The 22,602-nt window shown below is 46.6% G+C and overlaps 1 protein-coding gene across 4 annotated transcripts; it reads right to left on the reverse strand.

The window, feature by feature from the left end:
• Nucleotides 1–4,331: 4,331 nt before the first annotated feature.
• On the reverse strand, nt 4,332–22,528 carry LOC119407041 (acetylcholine receptor subunit beta). 4 transcript variants are annotated; one of them, XM_037673869.2, is made up of 8 exons: nt 22,420–22,528; nt 21,274–21,422; nt 20,698–20,742; nt 19,476–19,585; nt 7,443–7,539; nt 6,826–6,986; nt 5,762–6,024; nt 4,332–4,861 (listed from the first exon to the last, which is right to left on the reverse strand). In XM_037673869.2, exons 1-8 carry the CDS (start codon nt 22,484–22,486, stop codon nt 4,551–4,553), a joined length of 1,203 nt encoding a protein of 400 aa, XP_037529797.1. In that variant the 5' UTR covers nt 22,487–22,528; the 3' UTR covers nt 4,332–4,550. The 4 variants fall into 4 exon arrangements, with proteins under 4 accessions (XP_037529797.1, XP_049275595.1, XP_037529798.1 ...); XM_049419638.1 differs by lacking the exon at nt 7,443–7,539 and adding an exon at nt 12,560–12,656; XM_037673870.2 differs by lacking the exons at nt 6,826–6,986; nt 7,443–7,539 and adding exons at nt 11,938–12,098; nt 12,560–12,656.
• Nucleotides 22,529–22,602: the final 74 nt, after the last annotated feature.

A 22,602-nucleotide genomic window follows, 5' to 3' on the forward strand; every position in this document is an offset into this window, starting at 1 on the left:
TCACAATATTAATGCATATTCCGGTATATGTTGCTGTAACATTTTTTCCTTGTTCTCATTTCTCTATATATTTGTACCCCTTCATTTTGCGATCTATTTGCTGTACATGTTTTAACAATTTATTGTGTTATTCCTCTTACGCAATGCCTCCAGGGGCTTGTAAAGTGGATTTAAATAAATCAATAAATGAAATGCATATTTAGCATCGAAAGTAACATCACGATTCTTTCATCCCTATATGCTAGATTGCCTGAAGGGGTATATGAGGAATTTAATATTCCCATTTGAGGTGAAAACGCAACATTGTGTGAGCGAGAGATTTATGCATTTCACATAAGAGTGGTCTATTCAAGAATTGTGGATAGCGTACTATAAATTATGTTGGAAACCTGAATAACTGCCAGTTCAGAATACTTTGGTGGTTTTATATTCCTCAGTTCAAAAAATAGTAAGCTTCTGGCTTCCACGTTAATTTCTCTTTCTGAAATAAATATATTTTCTCAAAATTGACGTTCAAAATGAAAAAAAGAATACATTAACAGACAAGCATAAAGAACGTATACAAACTGAGAAACAATTAGCAACTTATATGAAGCCCCAGAGGCTTCTGAAGTGGAGTGCCTGGCTAGAGGGCGCTGCTTTCTTGATCCTCACTGGAAGAGGCTCATCGCCCATCGCTCCTGCTTTATCCAACCTTCAGCCTTCGTTATTTTTGTGGCTGACAACCCCAATAACCACGTCACCTATATGGTCACTGCACGAAAGAACATCTCCCATTTAAACTGATCAATGATTCTACGCTAAACCTCCATTCCTATACGCCTGCCACATGTCGTCAGTGAATGTGAACCTGCTAGGTTGTACTTTGAACACGCACCTGTTCTATGTGTAGAGTAAAAATTCCTGAAAGCACCAATTTCCCGAAACACGAAACTTTTTGTATATTATGGCATTAATTTTGTTGCAATAGAATATTGAGTGCCTTGAAGTAACGTTATATCAGTTTGACACATTTACAGGACAGTTCATAGAAATGGTTAAGTTCTTCGCCTGAAATGGTTAGGGAAGACTTTCGAAGCTTCAGAGAAGCTCGGACAGCTATACTTACATAATGGTAATTGTGAGTGCGGTGATTAGGAGAAGCGCTGGATTTGCTGAAAACATTGTAACAAAGGAATCTCTGCTTGTTTACCTGCCTGTAGACCACGATGCTGTGGGAAATTTTGAACGATTTTATACACTCGCTGTGATGTTAAGTACAGAACCAGTTCCACATATCTCCTGTTTTTAATGGCGTGGCTTTCGAAGGAGGAAGAAACAATTGGCCGCATGTTTTCCTGGCCTATGACACGTTTTTCGCGCAAGACGCAATTCGCGCACGTCGAAAATTAGATTTCCGCACAATAGACACTGCGAACAATGAGCTAATATTCAATGGCATTAGATGCACCAGAATCTATGCAAGAGCCACGACAATAGAGGTATTTTCAGTTCTCATGCGTGTGCGAGATACAGGAACAACATAAGGGTCAGCCAGCGAGTTAGTAAAAACTTGATTTCCGTTCAAATATAATTGGAAGGAAACTAATGCACACGAGAAAGCTATCAGGCATTCCTTGTAAACAGCTCTGACAGTGGCTCCATATTACACGTATGTGCGCACGTTTCGGTGTTGTTTCAGGCCTGGAAAGTTCTTACGGTGATAAAATCTAAGGCTGAATTGTGGACGGGAAATCGCAGTTCATATAACGTGCCTAAACCGCAGTAATTTTTTCATCTCGTTGTGTGTCTGAAAATAGTTTTATTGCCTTCAAAACGGAAAGTTACATTTTGCATGCAAATAAAGTCATGTTGGACCAGTGCCAAGCCATTCGCGCTCATTTGATCGCTGCGTGAGACAGCTACATGTTTCCCTGCATGAAAGTGACCGCAGCTAAAGAGAATTTTGCAAGCCACTTAGAAGTCAAAATTTACGTCATTATATCGCCTTATACGCCAAATTTTCCGGCTGATAAAGAAAGCCTACTCGGCTGTTTCGTATTTTATGCCAAGAGATTACGGCTATTTGTGTTCGCTACCACTTCATGATTCATGACAAGAGTTTCCATTTCTACCACAAAACATAAGAAACCACGTGACCTAGGAGAACAAAAGGGATCCATGGGTCTTTATTATAGGCTAGTGAAAACCTGTAGCCAGGCCGCAGTGTAGAAAGAATAGGCACACTATAATAGGATTAAAAACATCGCGCTAACAATGTATACGCTATTTATTCTTTAAGGGAACGTCTGGCAGACAAAGCCGAGAGTGCGACACCTTGCAGCTGTCTTGAATTCCACTATATGAGGTCAGTGCTATAGCAAGTCATACGTTTTGAAGTATGCGGCATTAAACGGGCTTTGCATTTTTGCAGGAGCGTACGGTTCTACACCCTACAAAGTTTCTATATTCTATGAGCGCAAAGCGAAAATAATGCGCCGTTGTACATAATGAGAGAAATGGGTGTTTTGCAAGGTCATACGGTTCTACGCCCTACAAGATGTCTATGCTCTTTGTACGCAAAGCAAAAATTATTCGCCATCGTGTATAATATGAGAGAATGAGGCAGTACTGAAGAAAGAAACATATCATTGAAGGGAAAATGAAAGAGACAAGGGAGGGAGTAAACAGAGGCTTTATTCTCATCTTTCGCTAGTCATTCTCAAAGGGGCTCTCTACAAATGCCCGTTTTCTAACCCAGAAGTAAGCATATGTTCATATATAAATCAAGCTACACTCTAAAAAACATTTGTGGTACTCTTTTTGGTGAGTCCTGACACGTCACATACATTGCTCCCTCTAAAAATACACGTTCACTCTCTTTTGAGAAATTTTAACTCTCTTTTTGAGGCTCGACTCTGTGAAAGAGAGTTAACGCGTATCTTTAAAGGGGTCCTGCCCCCAAATTACGCATCTTTCTTATCGGCCGTTTGTTTGCTATGGGTCTTGATGACTGCTGTGGCACCAGTGAAATAGGCGAGAGCAAAGCGTTTCATATTTTAATTTATTTCCAAAGTGGGTTTCCGCGCCGACTGCAGCGTCGTATATCAACTATTTCTGCTGCCGGAAGAGAGGTATCGCTCAGCTGAAGCTGTTCGTTTTGATATGTTTAAAATAAAGAATATATGGCGCACGCCTACGATGTACTGATCGTGAGGAATTCAGAAATTGTAATGTGTTTAATACTTGTTAGAGCTGCGAAAGAGACACCAATTCGTGCATCAATTGCAGTGTCTGTGGTGTTCAATGCCGCTGTATCGCTGTCGAACGGTCTACGCAAGGCGCAGCCTGCACAAATGCACCATACTTGGCGTTTCTGTATCAGGGCAAAACCATTCATTCCTCTATCACAATACACAGAATTTCCCTGCATTGTCATGCGCTGCGTTGGTTCAGTCAGCTTGCGTATGGGGGTGTTCCATTCGGCGTTCCTGCATGGCCCTCGTCGTTGTCCTCCTCGAGTGGCATCGGTCTCGGTGGCATCCCGGCTACTTTTAGCGTCGTGTCTTCGAACGTAACGACGCATAGCGCGTCGCTTTTTCGTGGGAGCTCGCGTTCAAAGTCCGTCCACTCGGAGCAGCGCATCGTTTCTGATTCGTTCCGACCTCTCATTTGTCAACAGAGAGTCGTTTCCTAAATTGTACTAAACTGAATCCGCCAGAAAGTGCGGCGCCCGCTTGCGGCAGGAAGGCCACCATGTGCTGCAGGGTTCCAGTTATACTATATAGTTCCAGTACTTCAATATGTAAGCCGCGTTTTGATTGGAAGCAACGAAAACGAGCCTGACACGTCACTGGGTGAATGAAATACGAAAGGGTATGCCAATTTCTGTCATCTGCTTCTATGTTGAGTTTGGAAGTTCAATAACTTCTCTCTGCGAGCGTCTATCTCCAAAATTCTTTTTGCCTTCATCTCAGGACGACACAAGGAACGCGTTGCAACGTAAAACTACGTGAATGAAATTTGGGTGCAGGGCCCCTTTAAAGGGAGTTATGTATGTGTGCAGTCAGGACTCACCAATAAGAGGAACAATTAATGCGAACAATTAATCTTCTTTTCTGGTAGTGTAAGAAGTAAGTAAAAGCAGTACACCCTGTATGTTACACTATGTCATGCTGTTTTTTAAGCCTTTGCTTTTCGCCGTAAGGCTGGCCTTTTTGACTGTATTAAGCTAATTTACTGGCACAGCTCTACTAATTTTTCTCTTTGGCTTTGTTGTGCTGAGGTATGGCTTTCCTGTCTAACATCAGTCAATTCTGTGCAATTCTATGCATGTGCAGTGAACTTCTGTGCATGGGATCTGCATGTAGACACGTTGCCTTCCAAGAACATAGATAGTAGTCTGCTTAGATCATGGCCTTTTAAAAGCAACTTGACTGATCTTCAGATTTTCCGAAACGGTACACTGCGTTGCAGATGCAACTGAGCCGTGCGACAAACACAACGCCTTGCAGTGTGTGTCGACTTGCTGCAGTGTTTAGTCTTATGTTCAGGATCATCGCAAGGGAAAGTCACAGGCATAGTACTACATAAGCAGCCGTGAATACGAGTCCTAGAACACGGTCCAGAGCTCGAGCCGCCGTGTACCACTCGCGGGCCACGGCGTTGTTGAAGGACTTGTTCTGTACGCCTCCCTCGTCGTCCCCGATGCCCGATCGGCCTGCAGGACAGGGACAGGGCAGCCGGTGGGCCACGAACTCCGATAACTTCACGAGGAACACGGGAAGCGCGCAGGACGGTGGACTCCGTGCCATGTTTGTGCTCAGGACAGCGCTGGCCGCGATGAGGGCGTTCATCAAGACCCCGCCTCCAACAACTTTGACTGCAAAGCGCGAGGGATAAAAAAACGCCAGGCCTGCGCTGAAACCGCAGCACAGTCACAGCGAAAGCTGGAAGAGTGGCGTTTCTAGAGCCCGTTATAAGCTCTCTTGGGGCTACAATACAAGTGCACTAGAAACGTACCCACTACGCCATAAATCACAACTTTTGTGAAGTTGGGAAGCACCTACTAAGCCATCATTCGTCATTCTGCGGAGAAGTGAGGCACCAGCTATACGTCTGTAAGGCATTATGTGCACTTTGTTGACGCGACGACTGATCATCATACTCCGTAACACCTCAAGGCGAAAACCTGCGGACACTTGGTAATGCATTCACTTTTACAATCGGGGACCATGCTTCTTTCAAGGAATAACGAATTGCAGTGTGAGAGACACGCACTAAGTTACCTAGACGTTCTCAGTCATTGTTTATCCCCACCTCAAGCTTTCTGCGCCTGACGTGGTGTTGCTCGACTTTCGGGATCGGCGCATCTTTTCCCCAAGCGACGACGCCGTGTGACGACGTCCTCATGTAACGTCGGTGGAGTATAATTTTGGTGCGCCTGAATCCCAGTACGCCGACTCAGTAAATTTTTTATGAGTTGGAGCTCGAGTGTTCTCAATTAAGTAGAATACCTGAGAACCTGAGTCCAAGTAAGCAAAGATTCGGGAGAATATTCGGGAGTCTGAGTGCAAGTGAGAGCCCAGCCAATATTAAATTTCGATGAGTCTGAGTCCAGGTGATCGCTAGGCAAAAATATGTTCTCTGAGTGAGTCTGAGGTAGCTCCCTTTGTATTCCTCGCCTATGGCTAGAAGTAACAATTGTCTGCCCGCGACTTTCTTTCCTGTGTTTATACTCTTGTACATCTTTTCCGATTTCTAACTTACGCAGTCTACTTACCAATCCTAGGCACTTTTCCCGAATAGGAGACGGTCTCGTCCGCTCGGTATAGCAGAAGCAGTGACATCAGCAGGGCGGCTCCAACGAGAGTGAGCTTGCGCTCCGACTCTGGCGGAAGCCAGAAGACTAGCAGCGAGAGCAGAACCACAGCGACGGTGGGCAGCAGGACGGTGAACAGGTGCAGCGACGTTCGCCTCTCCAGCAGCACGTGGAACGAGATCTCGGGATACTCGAACTCGCCCATTTGGAAACTCAGCAGGGACCTGGCCGATGTGTGTCCGGGAAGTTTTGCGGCGTCTCAAGATTTATCATTTTTCAACTGTCACACAAATCAGTTGCGGTATTTCACCAACTCTTTAAAGTCCTCCTTAATAGTTGAATGCAAAAGACGTGGAATGCGCGTTTTCCTCTAGCGTCCTGCGGCTCCTGAATCCCCAGTGTTGCTTTGTCATATTAAACCTCGTAATTTAATTAATATTGTTACGGAGCAATACGAACATCGAGTTCCGCAGGGCTCTGATGAGTGATGTTTACGATGAGTGCGTGTAACACGCTTGCGCGTGTTGCTCTTCAGCCGTATTGTCTTCCTACTGACATACACGTTAAAAGCGGGGCGTGTAAACACGACCACCAGAGAGAACTCAGGACAACACCTGTCGGTCCTCTCAAGTGAGCAACATGAATTGCTCATATGCACCTGATTTTAATAAGTAACGATGCTGATTGTGCAAGGAGCGGCCGTCACTAGCCAATAACATCTTCTTTCGGCAGTATAGATGCTCGTCTAATGTTAAAGAACGCAGATTTATCGAAGTTGTTGATACAAATTGGAAGAAATTAGCACTTGTCTTATTTGTGTTCTAAGGTTCCAAAAAGGAGATAATTTCAGTGCGACCAACTGTCAACTAGCTCAGGTTTCTGTTGATCCGCTGACATACTCTTGTAGATGGAATTCCATCTACCTCTCTGCCTGTTGACAGTATTGCAAATAACACCTTCTTTTGAGGTAATAGTGAGTACGAGGAAAGGGAGTGTAGAAAGACACAGGTGTATTGCAGGCTCACCTCTTGCCCTCTATTGAGAGAACTGCAAACTCCGAGTGTTCCTGTTCGGGAAGTGTCGGCTGGCCCGCCAGCGTCAGGTTGACATCCTTCTCCTGCGACATAGCGTTGGTGAAGGCCACGTGGCAACTGTGCCGGTCGAAGGGAAAGTCGCTCATGTCCGTCTAGAGAAAGTTTGATCGAAAAAAGAAAGAAGAAAAACGAGAATAAACGCCAGTTGATTGTTAGAAAGTTGTAGAAAGTGAAACAGCAATACCACCATAGAGTTGTAGCTTAATCCTTGACATCATCCTCAATACTGTTAAATGCTATGTGGATTGAACTTGTAAGAAGTAATTTCGTTGTAACGAATATCAATGTGGTGCAGCACAAGCACCCGTGTGAAACGGTCAACTGAACTACGTACAACTTTGCTTACCAGCACACTAAGTGGAGGTTAACTCCTGCGGAACAAAGTTTCAGTTGTTCTATGAAACTGAATTTAATAACTAACGTGGCTGATTATGTGCAAGGAGCCAACGTCATAGCCGAAAATTACGGAGAAAAATCCTTCATCTTTCTTAGTTCGTATATCGTGGTTGTCAGTAGCACTGGCTAGAATGTCAAGGTGCCTGCCTCACCTCGCATATCCCACTGATGGAGTAGAGCGGGCACCATGTAGCCTCCCCGGCACTGGTGAGTGACACCATGGCGTCCCTGGGCCTACTCAACTCCAAACTGAAACAAGCGTATTCATATGACGCCACATAGTGATTACCGACTATGTGTTATTACCGCTGCAATAAACGATACTTACATTAGTGCATCAGTGTAGTTACATGAAAGCTACAAGACAGGCGACAAAACCAGGCTAACCTCTCCGGGATTTTCATTAAAAATTATTCTCTCTCTCAAGACAAAAATACGAGACATTGTCATATCAGGTACCACAATTACGTTAATTAAAGACGCGCTATTGCGGAGGCGAGAACTTGGTGGCGAAGTTCTATAATTTAAATAATGAATAGCTGCGACGTTAAAGGGCCTCGAACTTTCGGTAGCAATGCTGCATTAGTTTTTTTTCTGCCAACCGAGTTCTATATGCGGAAAGAACATAGTATAATATTCTTGTTCTATTCATTACTTCAATGTTTCGTTTGTCCAGTGTTGTCGCTAGCACAAGAAGTATTCTTTTTCTCGCAGTACCATCCAGGCGATGTCTAATTCTGACGTCATTTAACCTGCAATTAATCAACGCTGCAATCGCAGCTTAGCGCCGTTTCGCACGACATATCATTTAGGCTCTTTATAATTGTTCCGTTCATGTTGTTATACCACCGCCATTTTCTATTTGTCTCAATGTCCAGGTTTTTGTTTAGCTAACTTGATACCAGGTAACCAGTGCTTTTAGACGCTGCAACATCCCATCGCAAGCACGCTCGTTTGTGTTTTAAGTATTCAATTACTTGTTCAATACAATACCCACTGTACATTCGAATGATATGCAAACTAAATACTGCGATAAAATTTCAATGAGCAAGGACATGCCTCTTATTTCAGTGGGCAATAAGAGGGTCTTTAAGAGAGAATAGCTCGGTAGATCTATTAAGCATGGACACGAAGTAGTAGTTTGTATTTTTTGTCTTCAATATAATATATATATTGTACTGGAAATAATGGGTAGTGGGGATCTGGTTTGGAGGGAGAAGACGACGACGAGATTATTCATAAAAGCTACGTTTCGGTGTTTCCTGATGTCATCTCTCGCTGCTCGGCTATACCATCTGAGGGCTTGGTCACCCAGAACGCCTCGTGACATTTGGTGGAGGTGCGGGGTACTTCCAGACCTGGAACTCCGAAACGGACGATCCCTCCCGTGCCAACCATGCCTGGACGATGCTGGGCAAAGCACTATTCCCAGGCGTCACCTGCAGTCTGTTCAGGTACGCCACGCCAACGAGACCCTCCCATTTTCAGTGGAGCTCGAAGATCAAGGACGTGGACTATTGGTTCATTGTTACGACAAAGTCAGCGTCTCTAATAAATGGAATGACGCGGATAAACTCAGCTTCGTCGCTTCTACCTCTCCGGAGTCGCCAACGTTGGTTCCCAAACCACGAATCAGAGTTTCCCACCTGGACAGCATTCAAAGCAGACTTCAAGAAGTATTCGGTCGCCCCGCCCGTCGCAAGCTTCGGGCTGAGCAACAGCTGCGCAGGTCGGGCTCAACAAAAGGTGAAAACTTCACAGCTACATAGAAGATGTAGTTGACATTTGCCGGCGCAAACCGTCCATGACCGAAGACGAGAAGATAAGGAATATCCTGAAAGGCATAGAGGACGACGCCTTCCAAATGCTCTTGGCGAAAAACCCAAGACGGTCAACGAAGTGATTACACTATGCCAGAGCTACGAAGAACTGCGCAAAAACGGCTTTCCACACGACGAGCTTAATACCAGACGGCACGCTTTCGGCTTTAAAAACGTTCATGTGCTTTTGCTTCCGACTCGTCGTTCCTTGACAGGTCAAGCAATTTGTTTCGGGAAGAAGTCGCGCGTTTTTCTCTTGGCTTGTTGTGCTGAGGTATGGCTTTCCTGTCTAACATCAGTCAATCTGTGCAATTCTATGCATGTGCAGTGAACTTCTGTGCATGGGATCTGCATGTAGACACGTTGCCTTCCAAGAACATAGATAGTAGTCTGCTTAGATCATGGCCTTTTAAAAGCAACTTGACTGATTTCAGATTTTCCGAAAACGGTACACTGCGTTGCAGATGCAACTGAGCCGTGCGACAAACACAACGCCTTGCAGTTGTGTCGACTTGCTGCAGGTTTAGTCTTATGTTCAGGATCATCGCAAGGGAAGTCACAGGCATAGTACTACATAAGCAGCCGTGAATACGAGTCCTAGAAACCCGGTCCAGAGCTCGAGCCGCCGGTACACTCGCGGGCCACGGCGTTGTTGAAGGACTTGTTCTGTACGCCTCCCTCGTCGTCCCCGATGCCCGATCGGCCTGCAGGACAGGGACAGGGCAGCCGGTGGGCCACGAACTCCGATAACTTCACGAGGAACACGGGAAGCGCGCAGGACGGTGGACTCCGTGCCATGTTTGTGCTCAGGACAGCTGGCCGCGATGAGGGCGTTCATCAAGCCCCGCCTCCAACAACTTTGACTGCAAAGCGCGAGGGATAAAAAAACGCCAGGCCTGCGCTGAAACCGCAGCACAGTCACAGCGAAAGCTGGAAGAGTGGCGTTTCTAGAGCCCGTTATAAAGCTCTCTTGGGGCTACCAACAAGTGCACTAGAAACGTACCCACTACGCCATAAATCACAACTTTTGTGAAGTTGGGAAGCACCTACTAAGCCATCAGTCGTCATTCTGCGGAGAAGTGAGGCACCAGATAACGTCTGTAAGGCATTATGTGCACTTTGTTGACGCGACGACTGATCATCTACTCCGTAACACCTCAAGGCGAAAACCTGCTGGACACTTGGTAATGCATTCACTTTTACAATCGGGGACCATGCTTCTTTCAAGGAGATACGGAATTGCAGTGTGAGAGACACGCACTAAGTTACCTAGACGTTCTCAGTCATTGTTTATCCCCACCTCAAGCTTTCTGCGCCTGACGTGGTGTTGCTCGACTTTCGGGATCGGCGCATCTTTTCCCCAAGCGACGACGCCGTGTGACGACGTCCTCATGTAACGTCGGTGGAGTATAATTTTGGTGCGCCTGAATCCCAGTACGCCGGACTCAGTAAATTTTTATGAGTTGGAGCTCGAGTGTTCTCAATTAAGTAGAATACCTGAGAACCTGAGTCCAAGTAAGCAAGATTCGGGAGAATATTCGGGAGTCTGAGTGCAAGTGAGAGCCCAGCCAATATTAAATTTCGATGAGTCTGAGTCCAGGTGATCGCTAGGCAAAAATATGTTCTCTGAGTGAGTCTGAGGTAGCTCCCTTTGTATTCCTCGCCTATGGCTAGAAGTAACAATTGTCTGCCCGCGACTTTCTTTCCTGTGTTTATACTCTTGTACATCTTTTCCGATTTCTAACTTACGCAGTCTACTTACCAATCCTAGGCACTTTTCCCGAATAGGAGACGGTCTCGTCCGCTCGGTATAGCACGAAGCAGGAGAAATCAGCAGGGCGGCTCCAACGAGAGTGAGCTTGCGCTCCGACTCTGGCGGAAGCCAGAAGGAACTAGCAGCGAGAGCAGAACCCAGCGACGGTGGGCAGCAGGACGGTGAACAGGTGCAGCGACGTTCGCCTCTCCAGCAGCAACGTGGAACGAGATCTCGGATACTCGAACTCGCCCATTGGAAACTCAGCAGGTGACTGGCGATGTGTTGTCCGGAAGTTTTGCGGCGTCTCAAGATTTATCATTTTTCAACTGTCACACAAATCAGTTGCGGTATTTCACCAACTCTTTAAAGTCCTCCTTAATAGTTGAATGCAAAAGACGTGGATGCGCGTTTTCCTCTAGCGTCCTGCGGCTCCTGAATCCCCAGTGTGCTTTGTCATATTAAACTCGTAATTTAATTAATATGTTACGGAGCCATACGAACATCGAGTTCCGCAGGGCTCTGAGAGTGATGTTACGATGAGTGCGTGTACACGCTTGCGCGTGTTGCTCTTCAGCCGTATTGTCTTTCCTACTGACATACCACGGTTAAAAAGCTGGGCGTTTAAACACGACCACCAGAGAGAACTCATGGACAACACCTGTCGGTCCTCTCACGGAGCAACATGAATTGCTCATATGCAACTGATTTTAATAAGTAACGATGCCTGATTGTGCCAAGGAGCGGCCGTCATAGCCAATAACATCTTCTTTCGGCAGTATAGATGCTCGTCTAATGTTAAAGAACGCAGATTTATCGAAGTTGTTGATACAAATTGGAAGAAATTAGCGCTTGTCTTATTTGTGTTCTAAGGTCCCAAAAAGGAGATTATTTCAGTGCGACCAACTACCAAGTAGCTCAGGTTTTTGTTGATCCGCTGACATACTCTTGTAGATGGAATTCCATCTACCTCTCTGCCTGTTGACAGTATTGCAAATAACACCTTGTTTTGGGGTAATAATGAGTACGAGGAAAGTGAGTGTGGAACGATACGGGTGTACACTGCAGGCTCACCTCTTGCCCTCTATTGAGAGAACTGCAAACTCTGAGTGTTCCTGTTCGGGAAGTGTCGGCTGGCCCGCCAGCGTCAGGTTGACATCCTTCTCCTGCGACATGGCGTTGGTGAAGGCCACATGGCAACTGTGCCGGTCGAAGGGAAAGTCGCTCATGTCCGTCTAGAGAAAGTTTGATCGAAAAAAGAAAGAAGAAAAACAAGAATAAACGCCAGTTGATTGATTAGAAAGTTGTAGAAAGTGAAACAGCAATACCACCATAGAGTTGTAGCTTAATCCTTGACATCATCCTCAATACTGTTAAATGCTATGTGGATTGAACTTCTAAGAAGTAATTTCGTTGTAACGAATAGCAATGCGGTACAGCACAAGCACCCGTGCGAAACGGTCAGTTGAACTACGTAAAGCTTTGCTCACACTAAGTGGAGGTTAACTCCTGCGGAACAAAGTTTCAGTTGTTCTATGAAACTGAATTTAATAACTAACGTGGCTGATTATGTGCAAGGAGCGAACGTCATAGCCGAAAATTGCGGAGAAAAATCCTCCATCTTTCTTAGTTCGTATATCCTGGTTGTCAGTAGCACTCAGATAAGGTGGCTAGAATGTCAAGGTGCCTGCCTCACCTCGCATATCCCACTGATGGAGTAGAGCGGGCACCATGTAGCCTCCCCGGCACTGGTGAGTGATACCATGGCGTCCCTGGGCCTACTCAACTCCAAACTGAAACAAGCGTATTCATATGACACCACATAGTGATTGCCGACTATGTGTTATTACCGCTGCAATAAACGATACTTACATTAGTGCATCAGTGTAGTTACATGAAAGCTACAAGACAGACGACAAACCAGGCTAACCTCTCCGGGATTTTCATTAAAAATTATTCTCTCTCTCAAGACAAAAATACGAGACCTTGTCATATCAGGTACCACAATTACGTTAATTAAAGACGCGCTATTGCGGCGGCGAGAACTTGGTGGCGAAGTTCTATAACTTAAATAATGAATTGCTGCGACGTTAAAGGGCCTCGAACTTTCGGTAGCAATGCTGCATTAGTTTTTTTTCTGCCAAACCGAGTTCTATATGCGGAAAGAACATAGTATAATATTCTTGTTCTATTCATTACTTCAATGTTTCGTTTGTCCAATGTTGTCGCTAGCACAAGAAGTATTTTTTTTCTCGCAAAACTATCCAGGCGATGACTAATTCTGACGTCATTTAACCTGCAATTAATCAACGCTGCAATCGCAGCTTAGCGCCGTTTCGCACGACATATCATTTAGGCTCTTTTATATTGTTCCGTTCATGTTGTTATACCACCGCCATTTTCTATTTGTCTCATATGTCCAGGTTTTTGTTTAGCTAACTTGATACCAGGTAACCAGTGCTTTTAGACGCTGCAACATCCCATCGCAAGCACGCTCGTTTGTGTTTTAAGTATTCAATTACTTGTTCAATACAATACCCACTGTACATTCGAATGATATGCAAACTAAATACTGCGATAAAATTTCAATGAGCAAGGACATGCCTCTTATTTCAGTGGGCAATAAGAGGGTCTTTAAGAGAGAATAGCTCGGTAGATCCTATTTAATGCATGGACACGAAGTAGTAGTTTGTATTTTTTTGTCTTCAATATATATATATATATTGTACTGGAAATAATGGGTAGTGGGGATCTGGTTTGGAGGGAGAAGACGACGACGAGATTATTCATAAAAGCTACGTTTCGGTGTTGTCCTGATTGTCATCTCTCGCTGCTCGGCTCTACCATCTGAGGGCTTGGTCACCCAGAACGCCTCGTGACATTTGGTGGAGGTGCGGGTTACTTCCAGACCTGGAACTCCGAAACCGGACGATCCCTCCCGTGCCAACCATGCCTGACGATGCTGGGCAGAGCACTATTCCCCAGGCGTCACCTGCAGTCGTCTGTTCAGGTACGCCACGCCAACGAGACCCTCCCATCTTCAGTGGAGCTGAAGATCAAGACGTGGACTATTGGTTGTCATTGTACGACAAAGTCAGCGTCTCTAATAAATGGAATGACGCGGATAAACTCAGCTTCGTCAGCTTCTACCTCTCCGGAGTCGCCAACGTTTGGTTCCACAACCACGAATCAGAGTTTCCCACCTGGACAGCATTCAAAGCTAGACTTCAAGAAGTATTCGGTCGCCCCGCCGTCCGCAAGCTTCGGGCTGAGCAACAGCTGCGCAGTCGTGCTCAACAAAAAGGTGAAAACTTCACCAGCTACATAGAAGATGTAGTTGACATTTGCCGGCGCATTAACCCGTCCATGACCGAAGACGAGAAGATAAGGAATATCCTGAAAGGCATAGAGGACGACGCCTTCCAAATGCTCTTGGCGAAAAACCCACAGACGGTCAACGAAGTGATTACACTATGCCAGAGCTACGAAGAACTGCGCAAACAACGGCTTTCCACACGACGAGCTCTAATACCAGACGGCACGCTTTCGGCTTTAACAAACAGTTCATGTGCTGTTGCTTCCGACTCGTCGTTCCTCGACCAGGTCAAGCAATTTGTTCGGGAAGAAGTCGCGCGCCAGCTGTCTCTTCTGCCAGCCGCCCAAGCGTCTGAATCGCTCCTGACTCCCGAGATCCGTCAGGTCATACACGAACAAGTCGCAGGCATCGTACCACTTGCTCATCAGCCGGCTCCAGTGACAGCTCCGCTTACGTACGCTGCAGCCGCCGCCAAGCCGAGGCCGCCGTCTGCGGCTGTGCAATACGCACCTACGCCCACCTTCTCTTCACCTTTACCCGCGACCGCAAACTATACGCCGACAAGAAACTACGGTCCACCACCGCAGCCCCTTCACCCGGCTCGGCAATACCTCGCTGAATCTGCGGCCCCTGTTTTCAATCCGTGGCGCACCCAAGACAACCGGCCCATCTGTTTCTCATGCGGATGTGCTGGCCATGTAGCACGATTCTGCCGCCGCCGTGCTTGGTATTCCGACTCTGCACGACCACAAAGCAATGGTCCGGACTACACTTACCGTTCGGCTCCTGCCGGTCCACACTTCGACGCCGCGCCTTCTTCCCGAGGCTACAGTACTCGTCGGTCTCCATCTCCTCGTCGACGTTCTCTGTCTCCCCTCATCCGCCGACCTGAAGCTGTCCACGAGGAAAACTGAATGACGCAGTTCCGGAGGCAAGAACTGCGATATCAGCGAACTGCGCAAGTCCTCATTTATTCCCGACCAATGTAATTGTCGTTTTTGCCGAAGGTATTGCCGTTCATGCGCTTGTCGATACGGGAGCAGCGGTGTCAGTTATTTCTGACCAGCTTCGTCTTAAGCTCAGAAAAGTCACGACGCCGTTTTCTGCGATTTCGCTACGTACAGCAAGCGCCGAGCCGATTGACCCATTGGGAGCGTGCACCGTCCGGGTTTCTATAGACGATGCCCTGTACCACATCGAGTTTGTCGTTCTGCCTCGCTGCTCTCATGCCATGATTTTAGGCTGGAACTTCCTGTCATCTCATGATGCCGTTATCGATTGCGCCCGTGCTGAACTTTCGCTGTCTCCATTCGGCGGCAACATTTTCGAAGATTCCTCCGGCGCCTCTTCTCGGGTGTTAGTCGCCAGCGACACCGACGTTCCTCCTTTCTCTTCCACCCTTGTACCCGTATCCTGCGCTGCATTTTCGGACTCCACAGTTCTTTTCACACCGTCGAAGCTTGCTACTCACCGTCATCCTTTCTTGCTCCCTTTTGCCCTTCTTACCGTTCGACAGGGTGTCAGCGCTCTTTATGTTGTGAACATGTTTTCTTGTCCTGCTACCTTGCACCACGCTGAGTGTCTCGGTCATGCTGACGAACTTGACCAAAGCTTTGTTTATACTGTGCCTGACAACCCGGCTTCTGTCGAGGTTGACGCCGTCGGCGTTGACGCTACTCCTGCGGAGCCGTCTCGTGAAGTCACGTTTTCTCGGTGCATTGACCCCAACCTCACTACGAGTCAGCACGCCCAGATTGTGGCCCTCCTTAACCGCTTTCGGACATCATTCGACCTACAACAAGCTCGTTTAGGCCGCACTTCCACAGTTGTCCACCACATCGACACCGGAGACCATGCGCCATTGCGCCAACGGCCGTATCGTGTGTCAGCAACGGAGCGCCGCGTCATCGACGAGCACGTAGGCGACATGCTCAAACGCGGCGTCATACAACCTTCGAACAGTCCCTGGGCCTCTCCTGTAGTGCTGGTCAGGAAGAAGGATGGCACCATTCGGTTTTGTGTAGACTACCGTCGACTCAACAAGATAACCCGTAAGGATGTTTATCCTCTACCACGTATTGACGACGCGCTAGACTGCCTCCAAGGCTCCGAATTCTTCTCGTCCATCGACTTACGGTCCGGATACTGGCAGGTCCCGGTGGCTGAGACAGACCGCCCGAAGACTGCGTTCGTCACCCCTGACGGTTTATATGAGTTTACCGTCATGCCCTTCGGTCTGTGCAATGCGCCTGCAACGTTTGAAAGAATGATGGATAACATTCTACGCGGACTTAAGTGGCAGGTCTGCCTTTGTTATCTCGACGACATTGTCATATTTTCACCGGACTTTCAATCCCATCTACTTCGACTTGAACGCGTCCTGACATGCATCGCCAACGCGGGCCTCCAGCTCAATTTGAAGAAGTGTCGCTTTGCAGCTCGGCAGCTAGTCATTCTCGGCCATGTCGTGTCAAAAGATGGGGTGCTCCCTGATCCGTCCAAACTTCAAGCTGTCGCTGAGTTCCCGCGGCCAAAGACCTTGAAAGAACTTCGCAGCTTCATCGGGTTAAGCTCGTACTTTCGCCGCTTCATCCGCAATTTCGCGACCATCATAGACCCTTTGACAAAGCTTCTTCGTGCGGACCACAACCTTTCAACCTGGTCACCAAGTTGCGAGGCCGCGTTTAATACGCTGCGTCATCTCCTGACCTCTCCTCCGATCCTACGGCATTTCGACCCCAGCGCTCCGACAGAAGTTCACACGGACGCCAGCGGTGTCGGCCTTGGCGCCGTTCTTGCCCAACGAAAGGCTGGCTTCGATGAGTATGTCGTTGCTTTCGCCAGTCGCGCACTCACGAAGGCTGAATCCAACTATTCTGTAACAGAAAAAGAATGCTTGGCTATAATTTGGGCCATAACTAAATTCCGACCTTATCTCTACGGCCGCCCATTTGACGTGATAACCGACCACCATTCCCTGTGCTGGCTTTCTTCTTTAAAGGAACCTTCCGGTCGTCTAGCTCGATGGGCGCTTCGACTCCAAGAGTACAACATTCGAGTACTCTACCGTTCCGGCCGAAAACACTCCGACGCAGATGCCTTGTCTCGCTCTCCTCTACATAGCGAGACTAATTCACCTAACGTGCCGTTATCGGCGTCGTCCATATCTGCAACGAACATGCCTTTGGAGCAGAAGAAGGACCCATGGATTGTTTCTCTGCTAAACTTCCTGCAACACCAATCGGCACCCCCCGTCAGCCGTGCATTACGTCGCCAAGCACACCACTTTTCCGTTCGCGATGGGCTGTTATACCGCCGTAACTACCTCCAGGACGGTCGCAAATGGTTACTTGTGGTCCCTCGGCATCTCCGTTCGGATCTCTGTGCGGCGTTTCACGATGATCCACAGTGCGCGCATGCAGGGGTACTCAAAACTTACACACGCCTCCGCCTTCGTTATTATTGGCGTGGGATGTACAGATTCGTCCGTCATTATGTACTCTCATGCCTCGCGTGCCAACGCCGCAAAGATCCTCCTCGTCGTTCAGCTGCCCCGCTGCAACCTCTGCCTTGCCCAGGACGTGCATTTGATCGCGTAGGCGTCGATCTCTATGGCCCTCTACCAAGCACTTCAGACGGCAACCGCTGGGTTATCGTGGCCATCGACCATCTTACGCGTTATGCGGAAACTTCACCTTTGCCCAGCGCCTCTGCGCGTGATGTTGCCTCGTTTCTTCTGCGCCACATCATACTTCGCCATGGAGCCCCAAGAGAATTACTCAGTGATAGAGGGCGTGTATTTCTATCCGACGTCATAGAAGCTCTTCTCAAAGAATGCCGTATCATTCACCGTACAACAACTGCGTATCACCCGCAGACTAATGGGATGGCTGAGCGCTTCAATCGCACTCTTGGTGACATGATGGCCATGTACGTCGCATCTGACCATAGCAATTGGGACCATGTTCTCCCATTTGTCACATATGCTTATAATACCGCCACGCAGGCCACCACAGGATTTTCCCCCTTCTTCCTGCTTTATGGGCACGAACCATCCTCCACCATGGATACAATTCTTCCGTATCGCCCTGATGCCTCGGAATCTACCACCCTGTCCCAGGCTGCTGCACACGCAGAAGAGTGTCGAAAGCTCTCCCGTATGTTGACGTCAGAGGACCAGCAGCGCCAGAAGCACCACCGTGATGCCGCGGTCGCGCCTGCATCCTATTCTCCTGGCTCGCTTGTGTGGCTTTGGGTGCCTGCCTCGACCCCTGGGTTGTCCCCGAAACTCATGTCAAACTACCAGGGTCCCTACCGTGTAGTGAACCAAACATCTCCCGTGAACTATATCGTGGAGCCTCTTGAACCACCTTCGGATAAGCGTCGTCGCAACCGCGAAATTGTGCATGTAGAACGTTTAAAGCGTTACTATGATCCCCCTGTGCTATCGTACCCCTAGGTAGCCGGGACGGCTTCTTTTCCCCGGGGGAGATAACTGTACTGGAAATAATGGGTAGTGGGGATCTGGCTTGGAAGGAGAAGACGACGACGAGATTATTCATAAAAGCTACGTTTCGGTGTTGTCCCTGATTGTCATCTCTCGCTGCTCGGCTCTACCATCTGAGGGCTTGGTCACCCAGAACGCCTCGTGACATATATATATATATATATATATATATATATATATATATATATATATATATATATATATATATATTATATATATATATATATATATATATATATATATCAAATTTGTTCGGAGAACTTCAAGAACTGTAGTATCAAGTTCACAATCTTCCAACTCTGCAGTGAAAAAAAGTAACGCAATTTGGGTACTTTTACTTAGCAACATCTCTAAATTGAATAAAGTTGGGTTTGACACCTCTCTCAGAAATGCTGCAATTTCGTGATTAGGAATTTAGCAAAACCCTCGTAGGAATTCTAAAAATTTCCTGTAAGCTATATACTCTTATTTATATTCAGTCAGCTTTGTATATTATAAAATATACAACATAAAAAACGTTAATGTCTGTTTCTCGCACAGAAGTGCGAATTTAATTGTTAATTTTGTGATTCTACTTTCTCTATTCCTTTCCCAAGTTTTAACCATTTCATTAAGAAGCACGGGGTCCTCAGTAAAATTCTTGCTTTTTAAGGTTGCCAGACGTTTTTCACATGCACCAGATAGCGAAATCGCGATATAACCCAGCTAATTCTCGCAAGCGTGCAAGTAATTCTGGAGACTGCAAAAAGGCTTACATCATGATGCATGCTGTTATTATAAAGCACTCACGGAGAAAGTTCGATTATCGATGGCGTCCATATCTCGCTTGAGTTGAGGAATACGCTATCCACACCTCCGTAATTCTTGGGATCCCAGCCGACACGCTTGTCTCTCCACGACTAGAAAACGAAGAAAAGAAAAAAAAGAGACCAACACGATATCAGAAGCACGATTTTATATTCGTCCTCGTGAGGCTACGTAACTCTCGGAAATACAGAAGATAGAACAAAGCCAGCGAACGTATTGGGGGTATGTAAACCAGGAAGATCTTACAAAGATGGATGTGACGTGTTGTAAGCGTTAACATGGAAGCGAAAGATCCTTTATTTTGTGCATATTGCAGACTGCTCTATAGAAACACGTAAGTCTTATACGCGATGATATAAATATAGTAGGTTATCATGTAACAATCTGTTTCAAAACATATGAAAGAAGTCGTGCATGATTTGTTCCGTATGACATTTGGAAACAAACACTTGCGGGAATATGCGGAATACACGGCTCTCACTGAGGGATCCCCGTAGGCTCATGTGATCTGGAGCATGTTGAATCGCAAATGTGGATTTTAATGTTATACGGAGATCGTGTGTATCGTGCTGCATGCGATATGTGGGAAGCCAAGAATTCCATATGCTAATGCAGAAGCATTACGCGCTCATTCGTGTGTGTGTGTGTGTGTGTGTGTGTGTGTGTGTGTGTGTGTGTGTGTGTGTGTGTGTGTGTGTGTGTGTGTGTGTGTGTGTGTGTGTGTGTGTGTGTGTGTGTGTGTGTGTGTGCGTGTGCGCGCGCGTGCGTGCGTGCGTGCGTGTGCGTGCGTGCGTGCGTGCGTGCGTGCGTGCGTGCGTGTGTGTGTGTGTGTGTGTGTGTGTGTGTGTGTGTGTGTGTGTGTGTGTGTGTGTGTGTGTGTGTGTGTGTGTGTGTGTGTGTGTGTGTGTGTGTGTATGTGTTGCACGATATACGACGCGAGTTTATCAAACTGTGGCAGCATTGTGTAAAACATGTGAATCACTGAATAAGAGGCTGGGTCCGAGCTAGTTGGTACACTGACAGCGCTCTGTGTGTCGTCTTCTTGTTCCCGTCTTTGTGCGCTTAACGGTTTCATAATGTGAATCACCAGGATGCTGAAGTCGAAAAATAATGAGACCCATCGAAGAGATTCATACACAATAGCCCGACACTGATCATAAATAAACGGGTTACAGCGGCGCCAAAGCAGGTCAGTTTTCCTTACCAGGCAAATGAATGCGTTCAGGAACAGGTGACGGCGCCTTGGTGTCTGAAAGAACCAGTTCGACGGTGTAAATATGATAAAAAGAGATCGCTACAGAAGAAATTATAAGCATCCTTGATTTGTGCTTTCCTTCGCATATGCTTTCTTTTTTATGGTTTGAAAAGTGGAAAACACATTTCAATGTGAAATCTTGTGGAAGTTAGTGTACTAAACACGTAAGTGCCCATTTGCCTGGTTATAGTATCAACGGCTTATAGTACTTATCTTAAACTGTTGTCGAGTACAGTGACGGTGTTACCACTTGCACTTATCACTGTCACACTCAGAAGCGTCATTTGTAGTGCAGGTCGAAGGTATCTCGGACATGTCTGCTTTTGGATTGTCATAGCGATTCAGTGCCTTTGCATAGTATCGCTTCTAGCTATTTCGTCATATTATGTCCACTTTTTTTCAAACACGTTGCTCTTGACTATCAATTGCTATGACTATTAGCATGGAGATGGGTACAGACAGGTAATACACCGGATGTGTACCTTTTTTACAATAACACGAGGACTTTCACAAAAGACCTCCTACCAGACAGGGGACACTGACGGCTTTCAGTTCGAATGAAACAACGGTCGTTTCATTAGCGGTAGTCTGCGGCCTCGCCGTCCTCCTGTATTTGGCGGTATTCGTGATGTTATCTTTTATACGCTTCGTCTGCTCCGCACGATTGTCGAGCGCTGAAAAAGAGAAGCATTGAGGCTTGTTAAAGGAGCCTGTTAGCGGAAAGGGTCGCTGATAAACAAAATTACCGTGAACACTGTACTGATCGCACTTACGCGCCATGGGTTTGTCACCTCGTTTTTAGTGGACTTTCGTACTTGTTACGCTTTGCAATCGAATAGGTATTATCTCTACACATCTCGGAACCACTTCTACCTAAGACCTATCAACAGAGGATGGCAGAACGCTCGAAATAATGACATTAACTATTATAAGAAAATAATCGTCGAACACCATGAGACGCGATGTGCGTAGAGTTCAAAACTTGTCCATATACTTACAACGTTAAGCGCCTAATAAACAACCACCCGGTTGATGTCAGCAACAGTTACAATAAACGGTGAAATTTGAACTGTACTTTAAAAATACGAAACTATCCCAAATATTGCAAACTATGGCGGTATCAAAGGTTTGGGGGCGTGCTGCAGATGACCTTTACGAAATGTGCGTTAATTTGCACTATACGTGAAGCTGGATATCAAAACATGGCATTAAACCATTTGCGAAAGGGTTTCCATTGAAACTTACGTAATAGTCGTGGATAGTTCAGCTTTCCAAATATACAAATCGCAGCTGAACACTGGCTTACTACCAGCGAACGTGCGAGTAATTTGCTTAAAAGCAGGAGTGTGTTGCACGGTATAGAAGTAAATAGCCCATTTATCAGCGAAATAGATTTTGCTTTGCGAGTAACGATATGCCATTACGTTGAGGTATAGCTTTCCTATCGCATAGCTATAAAACACTGAATGATACTTGAAGCTTTTTCAAGTTTAGGGCCGTAGACAGATTTCCGCGCATTTTTCCTCTTGCTGCGACTACTTCCCAACTCTTCACAAAGGATCATGGCGTTTCCTATATCTGTCTTTTTTTTTTCATTTATTGCACTTCCCAAATGTCAAAACTCAGCAATCGCAACGTAAGCTGAAAATAATATAAAAACAATGGACTTACCTTGTGCAAGGCACAAAACGAAGTAACACAAAACGACAGAACATTCTTGCAGCCGAAGCATTCGCATTTCGCGTGTCGACCGTCAGCAGGCAAGTGACGCCATCTTGTTGGGGGAGTGACCGCCATTCCAGTGCCTCGTATTGTGTTTCTCAGTCGCTGCTGCGAGGGGGGCGTAGCTGCAGC

Source organism: Rhipicephalus sanguineus, chromosome 10, assembly GCF_013339695.2.
Source record: "Rhipicephalus sanguineus isolate Rsan-2018 chromosome 10, BIME_Rsan_1.4, whole genome shotgun sequence".
NCBI lineage: Eukaryota > Metazoa > Arthropoda > Arachnida > Ixodida > Ixodidae > Rhipicephalus > Rhipicephalus sanguineus.

What these genes read in the sequence shown, in the direction of transcription:
- LOC119407041 (XM_037673869.2), bottom strand. Translation starts at nt 22,486, where the DNA reads ATGCGAATGCTTCGGCTGCAAGAATGTTCTGTCGTTTTGTGTTACTTC. An exon ending in CCGTCAGTGTCCCCTGTCTG is followed by an intron (nt 20,743 to 21,273) that starts GTAGGAGGTCTT and finishes TGGTTCTTTCAG; the next exon opens with ACACCAAGGCGCCGTCACCT. An exon ending in TGAACGCATTCATTTGCCTG is followed by an intron (nt 19,586 to 20,697) that starts GTAAGGAAAACT and finishes TTCGTTTTCTAG; the next exon opens with TCGTGGAGAGACAAGCGTGT.